Source organism: Microtus pennsylvanicus, chromosome 20 (genome assembly GCF_037038515.1).
Source record: "Microtus pennsylvanicus isolate mMicPen1 chromosome 20, mMicPen1.hap1, whole genome shotgun sequence".
NCBI classification, from domain to species: domain Eukaryota; kingdom Metazoa; phylum Chordata; class Mammalia; order Rodentia; family Cricetidae; genus Microtus; species Microtus pennsylvanicus.
The window spans coordinates 30333327-30350163 of NC_134598.1; the positions used below are offsets into that span (position 1 = coordinate 30333327).

The 16837-nt window shown below is 42.8% G+C and overlaps 1 protein-coding gene across 1 annotated transcript; it reads right to left on the reverse strand.

The window, feature by feature from the left end:
* Positions 1 to 3477: 3477 nt before the first annotated feature.
* Usp44 (ubiquitin specific peptidase 44) lies at positions 3478 to 13363 on the reverse strand. The gene is made up of 5 exons (XM_075954676.1): positions 11925 to 13363; positions 7792 to 7990; positions 6412 to 6520; positions 4987 to 5192; positions 3478 to 3677 (listed from the first exon to the last, which is right to left on the reverse strand). The coding sequence occupies exons 1-5, from the start codon at positions 13332 to 13334 to the stop codon at positions 3478 to 3480; spliced, it is 2124 nt and encodes a 707-aa protein (XP_075810791.1). The 5' UTR covers positions 13335 to 13363.
* Between the last annotated feature and the right edge of the window lie 3474 nt (positions 13364 to 16837).

Here is a 16837-nt window from a genome sequence, read left to right on the forward strand (position 1 = left end):
GCTACATTTTAATGTCTATAGTTGTAATTCTAAGCAGAAAGTAGTTAAAATATAGATGTTGTTCTTTATGCGGGATGTATATACCTACAGATTTTTTGCAGGCAAGATGTCTGTCAGTTCTTAGTATGTGTGGAGTGAGCAAAAAGGAGTATGCCTCCTTAGGGACGCTTTGATTTTTTTTTTTTTTTTTTTTTTTTGTAGAAGCATGTTTAACATTAGTCTTCTTTCTTGTCATTGGGAAGGTGTACTTATTTACACATCGTGGGGAAAGATTGTGCGAACTTTAAAAACCTTCGTGAATGAAAGTCCCTTAACTCAGTGGTCATATATAGGGTATGTAGTCAACAAATTAGTAACAAAAACAACATTAAAGCCATAAGCAAGAGAAGTTTGGATCTTGTTCTAGTTAGAAAAGCTAACTTGAAATTGGACTTTTTTCTTCATAAGCCGAATACTCAACATCCATGGCCCTTAGCAAATTAAGTATCTTAACATCACAGATTATACCATGGTGGCGCACACCTTTAATCCCAGCACTCAGGAGGCACAGGCCTAATCTACAGAACAAGTTCCAGGACAGCCAGGGCTTTACAGAGAAACCCTGTCTCAAGCCTTCCTCCCCTGAAATGAGGTCCTTTTATAAAGTCAGGGGTGTTATTTGAATGTAAGGATACAAAGTTTAGCTTGTTTGGAAGCCCAGTTATTTAACTGCTTAGATTCTTAAATGTGGTTTGATACAAATGTTCCATCATAGTTTGCTTTTGTTACTTGTCCAGATAGAGCCTTAATTTGTATATGCCTTAGCACAGTGATGCTGTATTGCCTCTGGGATGCTATGTGGTTTTAATTTTGTTTGACATGGTCCCTGAAGAAGAGAAACAAGATTTATGGACCTGAATCGTATTCTGCCTGAATAGCTGCTCTTTCTATGTTCCAGCTCTAAGTGAATGCTGCTTTTCTTTGTGGGGAACAACCTAGTTTTCAGCTGTGTGTTTACAATGCTATTGTTCACATTGCTGCTCTTGACTACGATGTCTGTTTTGACACGTTTGTGCAGGATGCTCCCCAGCTGGCTCCTTCTGTGGCTCTGGATTCACAGGCAGGTGATTTGAGCAGCTTGAGTTATATCCGAAGTCAGGATTTTCAAAACTGACTCCTAATGAAGCGCTTTAGGGTTTTCCAAGGTCTTTCTCAGCACATTCTCCTTCGTGCGGTCCAAATTTAGAAAGCTTTTGGGAGCATCATTCTGTCCCCAGATGCCTGGAAGTAGTATGGCCTTATAGTGGTTCTCTGCCTTCCTAATGCTGTGACCCTTCAATATATAGTTCCTCATGTTGTGGTGACCCAACATAAAATGACTTCATAACTGTTATTTTGCTATTATTGTAAATCGTAACGTAAATAATCTGTTTTCGGATGGTCTTAGGCGACCCACAGGTTGAAAACTGCTGTTTAAGGAAAGCTGGCACGCAGAAGAACCCTCCTTACTAGCTTTCACTCCTCCGAGTCATTGTTACTTTTAGTGATGGATCTCTTACTGGCAACGAGTCTTAGTTTGCTGTTATCGGTAGTGCCTTCAGTAAATTATTTACAACCCAAACTATTGCTTTTTTTTTCGTTGTTGTTATTAAAACAACTTAGAATCTAGGTATCATGTTGAGATCTCAGGAATTTAATAAGAAATCTGAGTTTCTGTTCATCATTTGGGTTTTGTTTTTTCAAATTGCTCTCCTCTTTTCCCCCCTAAAGAGCAATTTTAGGATCACAACACAATCTAGTGAGAAAGTACTATAGTTCTCTGGTGTGCTACCCCAACACATGCTTAAGCCCAGGTCACCTTTGACAGACAGCAGCACTTTGTGTTTTGTGCTCCTAAAAGTTAGGAGCAGTCCTTTAATCCCAGCACTCAGGCAGAGGCAGGTGGATCTCTGTAAATTCAAGGCCAGCCTGGTCTACAAAGCGAGCTCCAGGTCAGCCAGGGCTACACAGAGAAACCCTGTCTCCAAAAAGAAGAAAAACAACCCACTAAAGAAAAAAACAATTTTCAAAATTAAAGGCTAGACTGGGTACCTTTACCACATAAATCTTTAATGAGGTACAGTTAACAGTGTAGGCAACAGTTTGCATAGGTATTGGTAAATGCACATCTTCAGGCCTGACTAATACCCAGCTGTATTTGGGACAGGTGATTTGTCGACACTCTGGTTGCAGCTGTCAGCTGCCCAGGTGACACTACTCAGAGACCTGCTAGTGAGACCGCTTTCTGGCTTTAAAAGTAAGCTGTTAATAAACCCACGTTAGCAAAAAAGGAAAGGGACGAAGGCTCTCCCACTGGCTGACAGGGACCTTGAGGTGTTAGAGACTGATTCGTAGGCTGGTGGAGCACCCCTTTCTGAATAAATGAAGCTGGCAGCACCAGGGCTTTCCTTAGAACACAGCAAAAGAATTTTCTTGCTTTCAATAAAATTCAAGTTTACATAGTGTTTTTAAAAGAGGTAACCCTGGCCCTAAGAGGGTCCCAGTAGTTACATAATCCTAGCAAGAATAAAAGATTGATGCATAGGTTACTTTGGGGGAAAAAATGAGGTCCTGGTTATAGCAAATCACTCACTGGTCTTGAACAGTTTCTTCTGCCCTAAGCTTTTCTCCCCCTCTTGAAGACTTATTCCTTTGAACTAAAAATCTCAAGCATTTAAGAGCTCTACTAATGTAATTAAACATAAAATTAACTCATTCTCAAGATAAACTACATTTGTATGAGATCATCATATATTAGTTTGCTAAATTCAAGCTCTTGTGACTTCTTTATTAGAAGTGTGTTCCACTGTCCACGGTTCCAAAGTTCATTTAAGTACACTGTTATGAACCTGCTGTTTTTGTTATGAGTTTGTACTCGATAAAGAACAATCACGGAAGCAATAAACTGTATAGTGAAAGACCAGCAACTGCATTACGTCTATCCTGAGCCTTGTGCTTCTGCATGTAGCCTCAGGAATAACCTTTGGTGTTTGACTTCCAGTCTGTTTGCCTTTAAGGGGACAGAACTGAAGTGACTGTATCAATGGCTTTCTTAGTCAGACTCTGAAGAACATACCCTTCCTATGTATTTAGATCTATAGAAAACAGCTACAAAAGATAAACAATATATATAAAATGATGCCACTTGAATTTCTTTAGTAGATTGCACAAATTCATGATTTGAGGCAATTAAGGACATCAAAATATAAGAGGTAAACAATAGCTTGAGGTAAACAATAAAAGTATAAAACTCAAATAATTGAAAAATGTTTAGTTGGCCTATATTTGATATACATATATTTATAGTATGTAACAAAAACAAAACCTTTGTAGTTAAATACAAAATGTCTAAACATAGCATGCACTGATCATAATTAAAAAATAAAAACAATGAGGCTCAGCATCGTAAGTCAGCCCATTTAAAAAGTATATATACAAATAATGAGCGCCCACTCTGGATCAGCTAAGGACTTCATTAGAAGAGGCGTCGGTTTCTTCACTGTGATGCTGGCTACTGGACAAGAGCTCAGGAGGCAGGAGTTTAGAATGTCCGTTCTCAATAACTCGCTGGGTATAAAATAAGATATAAGCTTGGGCCTTGCGTACTTCATCCATAGTGCACATGCTTAGCTTGGAATCGTTACAGTGGACCCAGAACCCTAGAGTGAAGCAAAGAGAGTGGACGTTTGTAAAAGAGTTCCAAACGTGTCTACTACAAAAGCCTGTGTAATGGAGTTTCCTGAAGGAAAGGTAACGGCTGCTTCATTTTCCTTATAATGAGAGAGTTACTCTAGTGTTGGGGAATGTTATTTTCAGGTGTTTGACTTCTGTTTACGCTGCATTTGTTCAACTCTGTGAAGCTGTGTTACTGTGCCTGTCTAAAGCACCTGATGGTCTAATAAAGAGATGAATGGCTAATAGTGAGGCAGGAGCAAGGATAGGCGGGGCTGGCAGGCAGAGAATATAAGGAGAACCAAGGAAGAGGAGCAGCAAGAGAACAAGGAAAAGACATCAGGGACCAGCCATCCAGCCAGTTCCGGGGAGAGAGAAGTAAAGAAAGGTACAGAAATAGAGAAAGTTAAAACCCCAGAGGCAAAAGGAAGTCAGGATGATTTTAAGATAAGAAAAGCAGGCAAGAAACAAGCCAAGCTAAGGTTGGGCATTCATAACAAAGAAGTAAGCCTCTGTGTGATTTATTTGGGAGCTGGGTGGTGGGGCCCCTCAAAAAGCCAAAAGAGTAAGACTTCACACAATACTCTAGAATTCTTTTAGGTTTCTTTTATGGCATAGCCTATTTTATTAGTTTGGAGTTACAGAATCTGACAATGTATTTGGCATGCTCCATTCCCAATAGAAATACTAAGTAACTAATGCTTCAGCCACTTCCTACAAAACACAGTATACCCTAGTAGTTTCCTTTGTAGAAGAGCCAGGCTTTTTGCTGTCTGCACTGCTAGGGTGTGTGTATGTACATGAGTTCATTTTTCAGTGGTCCAGTCACCTCTGCTAGGAAAAGGATTTTGCGTGTTAAAGGTGAACAAATATCTGTGATCTACCAGGTCATTAGATACTTTGTTCTTTGATGAACCAGTGAACATAGGAATTATGACTTTTAGAAAAACTGGCCAGTACTGGGCCTAGTGTGGGAGATAGAGGCAGGGGTATCTCTGAGTTTGAGGCCAGTCTGGCCCTTGTGTATGGCACACGTCTTTAATCCCATCACTCGGGAGGCCGAGTTCAAGGCCAGCTTGGTACCCATAGGAAATTCGGAAATAGCCAGAGTTCCATAGAGTATGAATTCCAAGCCTATAGAATACTTTCTATGCCCCTGCCCCTATCAACCAGCAGCACTGACTGCGGAAAGCCTTTGTCTAGAAAGACGACAAATGGTCAGGTGACTCAGTTTAGAAATTGCTAAGCACAAGCTTCAATTCTAACCCAAGATGGGATCGTTTTCCTTGGCTTTACCTCCTTCAGAATTGTAGCAGTAGGCAGTGTAGTGTCCTGAGCCAGATCCTTTCCCGTGGTGGATCACTACAGCAGATAAAGTGTAGATAAAGCATTCTGGTCTGAGCGCTTTCAGGGTCTCCCTGCAGCAATAGGGCTCCATGTTTAAGGTTTCCTCAAAGACAACATGAACACCAATCTTCTCTCGGTTATTACGTCCTGACCATCTGGGAACAAACCAAAGGGAAACAATCAAGGGGAGAAAGTTTGCCGTATGTTAGCCTGGACAGCTTTAACAGTGGATCCCAGAAACCATGAAATATGAAGACTAAACGTAGCCTTTCAATACTGAGTTGGCTGTACGGGGATTTAGGCTTACTTTGCAAAAAAGTCCCATCAAGATTGCTTCATTAGTTTAAGAATGCATACATGTTGTGCTGGGAATCCTGTTGAGGCCTTGGACTTGCTAGGCAAGCATTTGACCATTGTATCCCCAACCCTTCCATCAGTTTGTTACCATATGGATTTTTGTTGTTTTTTGTTTTCAAAAGTTCTCATGTAGTCAAGTCCTGAATTCCCAAATGTGTTTTTTTTCTAACTTCTAAGTGGGATTACAGGCTTAAAATAATTGTCTTTAATATAGAAATAAAACTTAGAAAATTATAGCTCTACGAGTTTTAAATTATCTGTTGAATGAAAGGACCATCTCAAGTGGGAGGCTTTGATGGGTTGGTATGAGAAAAAACCACACAGGTATCTCTTAATTTCTAAGAACTCTACACTAAGTAAGGTGATGTCGAGTGACAAATCCCCATAGTGTTACTTTCTCAGTGTGTCCCATTACTGCAGCATTTTATCACTGTTTGGTACAAGAGGGAAAATCACAATCTAGATGTGCGTGATGCTGTGTATACCTGAATATCAAACAATAAATATACTAAATTCACACGAAGCAGGTCACAGTCCCTGCTGGGATATGTGATATACTCATGGGCACTCAGGAGAAGGGTACTCAAATTGAGGCCAGCCTGGGGTACATTGCACAGCAAGTTCCAGGCTACCCCAGAGCTGGCTCAGAAAAACAGTAACAAAGTTGGGTGGTAGAGGTGTGGCCTTTAATCCCAGCACTCGGAAGGCAGAGATAGGCCTTGTCTACAGAGTGAGTTCCAGGACAGCCAGGACTACACAGAGACCGTGTCTCAAAACCCAATAAAAACAAAACAAAAAAAGCAGCTCAGTTATTGAGTATGGATGATGTCTACTGTTCAAAGATAAAGACAGGAACTATACTTTTCTGCAGGATGTCATCCAGGAACCAAGTATTGGAATCTAGCCCATCATATATGTACGTTAAGTTCGGAAGCATCTTAAACAGAAAGAATGACAGGATCACGCGGCAGACAGCTGGCTGACAGCTGGCAGACAGCTGGGACTCACGTTACTGACCTGAACCGTTTGAGATGTAGTCTGAGAACCTGAGGCAGGTGGCATATCATAAGCTGTTTCTGGGCTGCTGTGAATACAACTGGTTTTGACGAAAACTTTCTACGCTTTGCTAAAATACGAGGAAAAAGAAAACTCAGTTTCATAATACAAGGAAAACTTAAGTAAACTCTTTCACATAACTCTCCTGCTTTGTTAAGCTGCAGCAATGTGCTAGAGATGAGCATAGGCTCTGACCCCCACGGAGTGCTTGATTTCAAACAGATGAGTAGTCAAGTTAGACGTGAGGGTCAGCACAGGACTCAGAGCCCTGTAAGGGGTGGAGAGGACTCAGCACATAAGAGTGTGCGCTCTTGCAGAGAATCCAGACTGTATCCCAGGACCCACGTGGGGGCTCGCGGCTGCCTGCAGCCACAGCTCCAGGGATGCCCCGCCCTCTTCTGGCATCCGTGGGCTCTGCACGTGTGGTGTGCTTACACACAGGCCAAACACTCACGCAAAATTAAACTTAGTACACTGCTCTCCTTTAAAGATAGATTTGACTATGCCAGTGACAGGAGAACGTTAAAGCTTCCCCTACGTATACTTAAATATAAATTTTCCAGACTTGTAAGGAAACTGTCAGTCAGTTAGCTTAGTGCCCAGGCACGCAGGTGTGTACTGCTCAGAGCACGCCTCCCCCTCTCAGCCCCACCCCAGTGCTGGTGCAGCCAAGGGCTGCCTCACTCAGCGCCATGCTGCTCTAGCAAGTAGAACGCTCTAATGTCTACTCAGGGACTGTGCCCTGGACTCTGCTAGACCATCTCCTCCAGAGCTTCTGCTTGCTGGTCAGCAGCTGTCCTTGGGCTTATATGACAGCTCTGACCATGGCAAGGACAGCAGAGCCTCTCATGTCAGCTCGGGGCAGGTCCCACTAACTACTAGAAGCTTCTCCCCCAGGTATCCAGCTGCTGCTAACTTCTGGACTGCATGGGTATGGCTGCAGGGTGCCCGGCCTATGACTTGTATATTAAGCAGCTATTTCCAGGCCTGCATTTGTCAGCCTCAACACACACACATGACTACAAGACCATAGCCTCCATTTATAATACTGTCTACTCTAGGATTTGGTGATGAGGATGTTTGGGACATTCTACTTTGAGCTGCCATGTGGGTGCTGGGAATCGAATCCTGGCCCTCTAAGAATGCCAGTGATATCAGCCATTAATCCATCTCTCCAAGAAGAATTTTAATGCCGTCGATACTGACCATGGCAAAGGAGAAAAATAGTATTTCTTTTGTGGAACTGAAAAATGCGTTTCCATAGCTCCTCTTTAAGCACTTACAGCTCCCTCGTTCTCTACTGCTAACCCAAAAAAGCACAGCGAGCCCGTCTATACTCACAGTTACAGTGGTCACACATGTAGATTTTCCCTCCTAACGCTTCGGCTTCGGTAAATTTGCCCAACATATCGGTAACTAGGCATGGCTGGGAGGTGGCAGCGTCTTTCCCGCTGCATTGGTATCTCTCGGGGAACTCCAGGGACAGGTCCCAGAACGGTTCTATTGTGTTTGATTTATTATCACACGCGAGACACGTAACCTGCAAAGAGAAACATTGCTCTGGTTTACAATTTCTCTGTCAAAACATGAACTTTCACTCCAGGCCATTGCCAGTGAACCATCCCAATGATGAATAGCAAGTTTTATAATCTGTCAGGACAGTTAACCACAATTGTTTTTTTCTTCAAGAAGATATTAGGGCTGGCAAAATGAGGCACCTGCTGCCAAGTCTGATGAACTGACTTGGATTCTCAGGACCCAAAGGGAGGAAGGAGAGAATATAGTTCTAAGTTGTCCTCTGACATCCAAACACCACACACACACACAGACAGACACACACAGAGTTGTCATTTTAGACTGTCCTTACACACACACACACACACATACACAGTTGTCATTTTAGACTGTCCTTACACACACACACACACACAGAGTTGTCATTTTAGACTGTCCTTACACACACACACACAGAGACTTAACATTTTAGCCTGTCCTTACACACACACACACACAGAGTTAACATTTTAGACTGTCCTTACACACACACACACAGACTTAACATTTTAGCCTGTCCTTACACACACACACAGAGTTATCATTTTAGACTGTCCTTACACACACACACACACACACAGAGACTTAACATTTTAGCCTGTCCTTATAAACTCATTACAAAGGTGGGCTCTGATTACTGGCCCATCAATAATGGCGAAGCACACCTTAACCCCAGCAGTGGCTCTCCAAAGCCTGAGGTCACCCAGGTCTACATAGTGAATTCCAGGCCAGTTAGTGCTACTCAGTGAGACACTGTCTCCAAAAATAAAATAAAATAACCAGCCTAGGGGGGAGGGAGGTAGGGGCTCACACCTTTGGTCTTAGCAGAGGCAGGCGGATCTCTGAGTTTGAAGCCAGCCTGGTCTACAGAACAAGTTCCAGAACAGCCAAGACCACATAAAGAAACCCTGCCTCAAAAAACAAAAATAAACAAACAAAAAAACCACCCCTCCAACATTAGTCAAATCTAGGATTTAGGGGAAAAATATAAAAGACCCATTTAATAAGCAATCTATTTGTATGTGTACAAAAGCAACATATAGTTACATGCATTCAGTGCATATATGTATGCATACATATACAATATATAATTCATGCATTTAATAAGCAATGCATAGGTATGTGTACATATGCATTATATAGTTATATGTATTTAATGTATTGTGTATGTGTACATATTCTGGTTATACATGCATTTAATAAACAATGTATATATGTGTGTGCACATACAATGTATAATTACATGCATTTAATGTATATATGTCATTAGACTTGAGGTTTATCACCTTTTCCTTCTTCGTCTATCATTTGTTTGTTTGTTTGTTTGTTTGAGAGGGACAGTAACTCAATCTCTAGCCCAGGCAAGCCTGGGACTCTCTGTGAAACCTAGGCTAGCCTAGACTAGGTCCCCAGCACGAGAAAACAAAACCCAATCAAAATATAAAAAGCAGTTGGGAAAATAGTTCAATCTCATGAAGATCTGAGTTCCATGTCCAGAACCCCCACATCCCCCGTCCCTAATGGACACATGCCAAAACAGGAATTCTAACAACCACAGACAATTAGTGATTGGGATGCTTAATGCTACCAACCCCGCACAGAAATAGTTGAAGACATTATGAGCTGCACACATCATGAAAGGCAGCAGAGTACTCATATAAACTTTATTTTCTGGCACAGACAACAAAATAAGGGGCTGAAGAGATGGCTCGGCAGTTAAGAGCACTGGCTGCTTTTCCAGAGGTCCCGAGTTCAATTCCTAGCACCCACACAGGGGCCTCACAACCAGCTATAAAGGGATCCAATGCAGTGTGCAGGTGAATAGACAACAAAATAAGAAAACTCCAATACAGACTTTAGACGTAATGAACCGACAAAAGGAGCCCTGCTAGAGGTAAGTCTAGAACTCAGCATGAAGGTCAGGTTCTGAGATGGTCTTGACTTCTCCTAGAAGTCTATTACACATCTACAGACTGGATATAGGGCTCAGTGGTAGGATGTAAGGCCCAAAAGAGAAGCAAAATGTTTCTATAACAAATTTTATTAATTTAAAGATTCACTTATTTTAAAAGAATAAAAAAGAACTTAGCCACTCTCACACTATACCAGAAATCTAAAGTGAGAAAATAACTTACTGAAAACTAAAGTATCAACATTTACCCAAACTACTCCTTCTCTTTAAAGTTCTGTGTGCTTGTGTTGTGGGTGTGTGCTTGTGTTGTGGTTGAGTGAGTGATGGTGCTCTCTGAAGCCAAAGGTACTGGATCCTCCCAGGGCATGAGTTACAGGCAGTTGTGGGTGCTGGGAACTGAACTTGGGTCCTCTGCAAGAATAATACAGATCTTAACCACTGAGCCAGTTTCCCAGCCCCCAAGCTACTCCCTTTGGATAAAGCAATTCTTGGACTGTGTCACATGGAAAACAGGAAAAATACTAACTTATCATGATATAATGAAAAACTGGAAGTAGTACCAAATCTACAACAGAGGGATGATTAAATAAGCTATGGTATAAGTAGGCAGATACAAAACTGTTTTGAAAAGAACAATCGAAACATGTTTAAGATTTATTTTTAAGGGGACTGAAGAGATGGCTCAGTGAAGAGATGGTTAAGTGAGTTTGAGGCCAGCCTAGTTTACAGAACTCATTCCAGGACAGGCTCCACAGAGAAACCCTGTCCTGAAAAACCAATGACTGAATAGATGAACAAATTAATTAATTAAAAAGTATTGGCTGACCTTCCAGAGGTCATGAATTCAATTCCCAACAACCACATGGTAACTCACAACTATCTCTAACTATACTACTATACTCCCATGGGATCTGGTGCCTTTTTCTGGTGTCTATACGAAACATCCATAGACAAACAAAACACCCATATACATAAAATACATAAATTTTTAAAATTAAAAACAAAGGATTTGTTTTCAGTGTGTGTACGCGTGTGGCAGGTGGAATATGTGTACATGAATGCAGGTGCCCTGGAAGCCAGAAGCGTTGGGTGCCCTGAGGCTGGAGTTAGAGGTGGTTGTGAGCCACCCGCTGGGGGGACTGGAACCAGACTCCAGCCTTGTGCAAGGGCAGTAACCACTGAACCACCTCTCCAGCCCCTTCCCCCTCAGCTGAGCAGACAAAAAGAAGAGCTGCGTGTTATGGGAAAGAAGGGGACTCATGTCTAGGAACAGTCTACCAGTCCTGGTCAGAGAGCCACGACTAGACAGAATCCATTTTTTTTTTTCACAACAAGGAAAAGTGAAAGGAGTCATGGATATAAAGGATTATTAATTAGGATTATTAATCTAAACAAGGTTATGTTTGTTTACCTTAAAAATATCCCTACTGGGCTGGAGAGATGGCTCAGAGGTTAAGAGCATTGCCTGCTCTTCCAAAGGTCCTGAGTTCAATTCCCAGCAACCACATGGTGGCTCACAACCATCTGTAATGGGGTCTGGTGCCCTCTTCTGGTTTTCAGGCATATACACACTGACAGAATATTGTATACATGATAAATAAATAAATAAATAAATAAATAAATAAATAAATAAATAAATAAATAAATAAATAAATATTTTTAATAAAAAATATCTCTACTTATTTAAGCAAAAGGCTCCTGCCCCCCTTCAAGACAGGGTTTCTCTGTGTGGGGCCCTGGCTGTCCTGAAACTTTCTCTATAGACCAGACTCAGAGTTCCACCTGCCTCTACCTCCTGAGTGCTGGGGTTAAAGGTGTGCACCACCACCGCCCGGCTCAAAAGGCCTTTAATTCCACAAATACACGTACGATGCACAGAAAACTGTATGCGAATGGACGATTTTTTTCCTGGAAAAACTTCTTAACACACTAGCTATATGGGGAATACCCCGTGGTAGGGGCGCTTTAAGAATATCCTATGATGACAAAATTGGGAAGAAAGCCGTACCTGACTAAGAAGTCGTCCGTGAAAAATGTTATTTACAACATTCAGAACTTGCTCAATCAGTTTTCTTTGGGACGTGGGGATGAGAGCGGGGAACCTGGCTCCCGTGGTCTCCAGTTCGCGCTGTATTTTATCCAGAAGCTCACAGAGAAACTCCTGGGCATCCTGTTGGGCGTAGCCTCGGAAAGCAGGGATCAGCTTCCACACGGAGTGGAGCATAGCAAACGGGGATACCAAGGCCCACTCTCCAGACCACATGACCTGGAACAGCGTGTGTAACTCGTGGCAAAGAGAACTGTACGGTGAACTTGGCTCCCGGGGCTGAATGAGCTCCATGTTTCGGCTCTTGGAGGATCCGCCGCTTAGGCCTGAGGAGGAACTTGGGTGTCTGGAGCACGCGAAGCCTTTCTCTTTCTCTTGGCCTTCGTGCTTCTGCTGAGCTACGGCAGCTGTGACGGACGAGTGCTTACAGGGGGACTTATCGCTAGCAGCCACAGCCAGCCACTGGTTCAGGTCAAGCTTTAAGAAACACTGCCGGAAAATAAGCAAATGGCTCAACACTTGGAGAACAGAATTCATATAGCAAGTATTTCCTAAATTCCTCAGTCCTGTTACACCGGGGGTTACTACTGGCCTTCGTCTGATTAAGGAGTCTCTTACTTTTCTAAGTTTGCCGTTGTCCAATGTAGGTGTCAGCGCTTTCTCTTTGGCTGGTAACGCCGGAGCTGGTGGTGGCTCCGGCGCTGGAACCATTTCTATGGCAGCAGGCTCAGTGACACCCTGTAGGCGTAAACTCTTTCGAGGAGGTGTGTTTTCCAACTCGGCTTTCACCTGCGGCTCCAGCTCTTGTGGTCTTTTCTTCACTTCTCTCTTGGCTACCACTTTCTCCTGAATTTGTTCCTGCCTTTTTCTTCCAATGGCTGACCGTTCAAACCAAGTTCGAAAGATTTTACCCATGAGCGTCCTGGGCCAAAGGGCAGCGCACATTCCGTCTTCATTTCCAGGCTGAGATTGGGCACCATCGTGTAAGGAGGAAGAATCATCACGGGTATCCACAGGTGGTAAGACCCTGCTCCTCTGAACCGCACAGGGGTAATTTCTACTTTTGATTGCACTTAAGGTACTTCGTAGTGACTTCAGGTCTCCGGCTGCAGTATCATTTAGAACATAATCGTTACAAAGATAACAAAAAACGTACATGTCATTCACCTCGAACGCCACGGGATGGCTGCTCTCTTGGAAGTGCTTCAGGGCGTGCTCGGCGATGTACCTTCCGCAGGCGACGTGGGAACAGCTGAGGCAAGCCCAAAGCGACTGGGTTGTGCTGCAGTCCACACAGAACCATTTCTGGGGGTTGAAGACGGAATGACTGCGGGCGAGCTGCAGGTGCTCGATGTGCCTGCACTCGTCCATCGCTAGTACCTCTGCATCATCCAAACAAGTCTCTCCTCATAACCCCGGAGGCACCTGAAAACTAAGCAGACCAAGGTCAAGATCTCAGCCAGGAGCCTCCTTATACTTTCCCAAGACCAACGGCGTAAATTTACTCCTGACCCTTATTTCTGAGATGCTAGGGCTTTGAGTTTCCTCTCTCTCTACTCTTGCCCACGTCTCACTTAGTTTTCTCCCTTGGGTCCGTGTAAAAAAACCTCTCGTTTTTGATTTTCTGTCATCACCTACTGATGAAAAACTAGTGGCATCTTTTCACTCGATTAGAATATTTTTATCCAACAGACCAACAGCCGTTTCCAAAAGCACGTTCATACACAGATACATACAAATGGATGGATGGATGGATGGATAGATAAAACCAGATAGATAGATAGATAAAACCAGATAGATAGATAGATAAAACCAGATAGATAGATAGAAAGATAGATAGATAGATAGAACCAGATAGATAAAACCAGATAGATAGATAGATAGATAGATAGATAGATAGATAGATAGAAAGAAAGAAAGAAAGAATTGGGGCTAGCAGTATGAGGGGTTAAAACAAAACTGAGTCGAATTGGTAGGAGTCAGAGAGGTTTGTAACCACAAAGGGCTACAGACACAACCCAGTGGAGGGTCTTTCCCTAGCATGAGGTCGCTGGGTTTGATCTCCAACGCCACATAACAATACATAGAAAACACAGCAAAAAGTCCTATCTTAAAAACAGTTGACCACGACGCATTCTTTCATTGACTTAAGTAAAACCGAACACGAACTTCAAGATGAAGGTGAGTACCTAGTTACAGAACACAAGACCACCGTGGCATACCATGTGATGAGAAGGCACTGTGTAATTGTAATTACTGCAATGGTACCTGCAGATGTCACCTCCAGGGACCAAGGAAAACTGCAAGTAACCTTGACTGCTGGTGCCTTCTTTGTGACGCTCTTTGTGACGAATCTGTTATCAGCCCCAACCCCCAAATCTCAACTGCTCATTTTAAATATAATTCTCAGCCAGCAGAGGTGCACACACCTTTAATCCCAGCACTCAGGAGGCAGAGGCAGGCGGATATCTGTGAGTTCAAGGCCAGCCTGGTCTACAGAGCTAGTTCCAGGACAGGCTCCAAAGCTACAGAGAAACCCTGTCTCGAAGAACAAAAATGAAAACAAACAAACAAAGCCAGAAAACAAAAATTAAAGAAGAAAATTGTAGAGCAGGGGACCTGTTTATGTTGCCGACTACGAAAGAAGGGAGTAATTGGTAAACAGCCAAGGGGCGAACAGAGGTGGAGGCAGGGCTAACAAGGTAGCTGCGCCCAGAGACTCCAGCCTGCCGTCCTGCCTGCAGACACAGCCGACAGGTAGCTAGGTCACCAGCCCCAAAGGTCCATCTCACAGAGATCTAAGAGGCTGAAGGGAGAGGAGGATGAGGGCATTTCTTGACCCTTCTTATTTTCCTCTCGGGGTTCAAAGCCCTTCTTTTCATTTGAGAATCAACCGCTCCGAGAGGAGGCATTAACTCTGCTTGGCTCCAGAGCGTCAGATAGATGGTTTGGGTGCAGTCATTTGAGAGAGCAAAGACAAAACAGAAAACTGGCCTCACTCCCAGATTCTGGGAAAATATTACTTGTGTGTATATAATAGCATTAAATCCTTACGATGCTCTCAGAGAAAGATGCTGGTAGGGACTTAAATCATCTGAACTATCCTCCTACACATTTTTAAATGTGTCACACATGACATAAGCGGCTATTAGACGGCTGTTTAAAACCACATATGTACTTACAAATGTTGTAAACGCTTCTGGTTACTCTCCAGGGTTTAAAGACAATGAATTTTTAATTTGCTCACTGCATTAACGTGCTGTTTCGTGACTCAGTGAACAGGGTTCAGACCTAACAAACAGACTCGAGAACAAAATTTTATAAGCAAGTCTTGTAAGAACAATGAAGCCTAAACATTCTCTATGCAAGTTCACTTCTTAAAAAGTGCTAGTCATGGGCCTGGAGAGAAGGCTCAGAGATTAAGAGCACTAGCTGCCCTTCCAGAAGACCTAAAGTCAATTCTCAACACCCACATGGCGGCTCACAACTATCTGTAATGAGATCTCATCTCCTCTTCTGATGTGTGCATGCAGAAAATATAAATCTTAAAAAAAAAGTGCTAGTCATAAGATAAAAAAGATAGCTCAATAGGTAAGACAGGCTCTCTTCCAGAGGACCCAGGTTTGGGTCCCAGTGTCCACATGACAGCTCTCAACCTTGGTTCCAAGGGATCTGGCGCCCCCTTCTGGTCTCTGAGGGCACCAGGCATGCTTAGGGCCTATATGATTACATTCAGGCAAAATACCCATACACATAAAAAAATTTAAAAAAATGCTAGCTGTGACTATTTTCATAAAGCAGATTATGAATGCAGCAAGAAAAGTAATACATATTTGTCAGTCTTGTATTCAAAATTCTTTCGGTCCTGTGTACGCCAGCCAAAAGAGCCACTTCCAGTTGACTTCCAGAATTCATCCCCATTCCATAAAGACTTTCCAGGCAAGAGTGATGGTTCCCCCTAACTTCCTAGGGGACTTTGGTTGCGCCACTGCTCCAGGAGCCAGTGTCAACCTCTGTATTTACCTGCACACGTTCCTACTTTGTCACCCTCTGGAGGTGACGGAAGGGCTACCAAACATTCTTTAACATGGACTGGTAGAAGAAAACCAACTTCAGAAAGTTGTCCTTTGACCTTTGTACATGCCTGCAAGAACACGCACACACACACAAATAAAATTAAAACCCAGGGGCTTAATGAAAACCCCAAGAGTATATAGCAATATTGTTTTAGCAAATTCTCAGAGCAAGCAAATAACTTGAATTGCAAATCTGTTCTGTTTTTGAGACAGGGTCTCATTGCGTGGCTCTGGGAGTCCTGGAGCTCAGTATGTAGGCTTTGAACTCACAGAGATCCTCTTGCTCCCACCTCCTAAATGCTGGAATAAGGGCATGCGCCACCACGCCGGACCCCTTGATTGCAAATCAATTCCTTTATAACATTTACACCAATGGCTGAATACAGGAAGTCATTGCATCTAGTTCCGGGGTACTCTCAAAAATCAAATACTTCTGGACAAAGTTGCCACTCTCCCCAACAGTCAGTCCTCATCAGTTTCTGGATCTTTTCGTGACATGGTAATTCTACTTTGTTTTAAGGGGCTTCTATGGTCATACCAACCTAAATATGCCCAATCTCATCTGAGTCTAGAATTTACTGTCATTTACCGGTCTGTAGTTTGTGGTGAGCTTCTTGCTCAGTCTAAGTGCTGAGATTACAAGTGTGGCAACCACAGCCATACTTCTCTATCTTAATCACATGTTATAGAAACAATTTTTATAATTATTACAAAATTAAAGTCTTCAAAGACCAAAGAATTAATTTTAGAGTCCTTTACATGGTACATTACTCAAATCTCAACACTGTGCTCACTTTT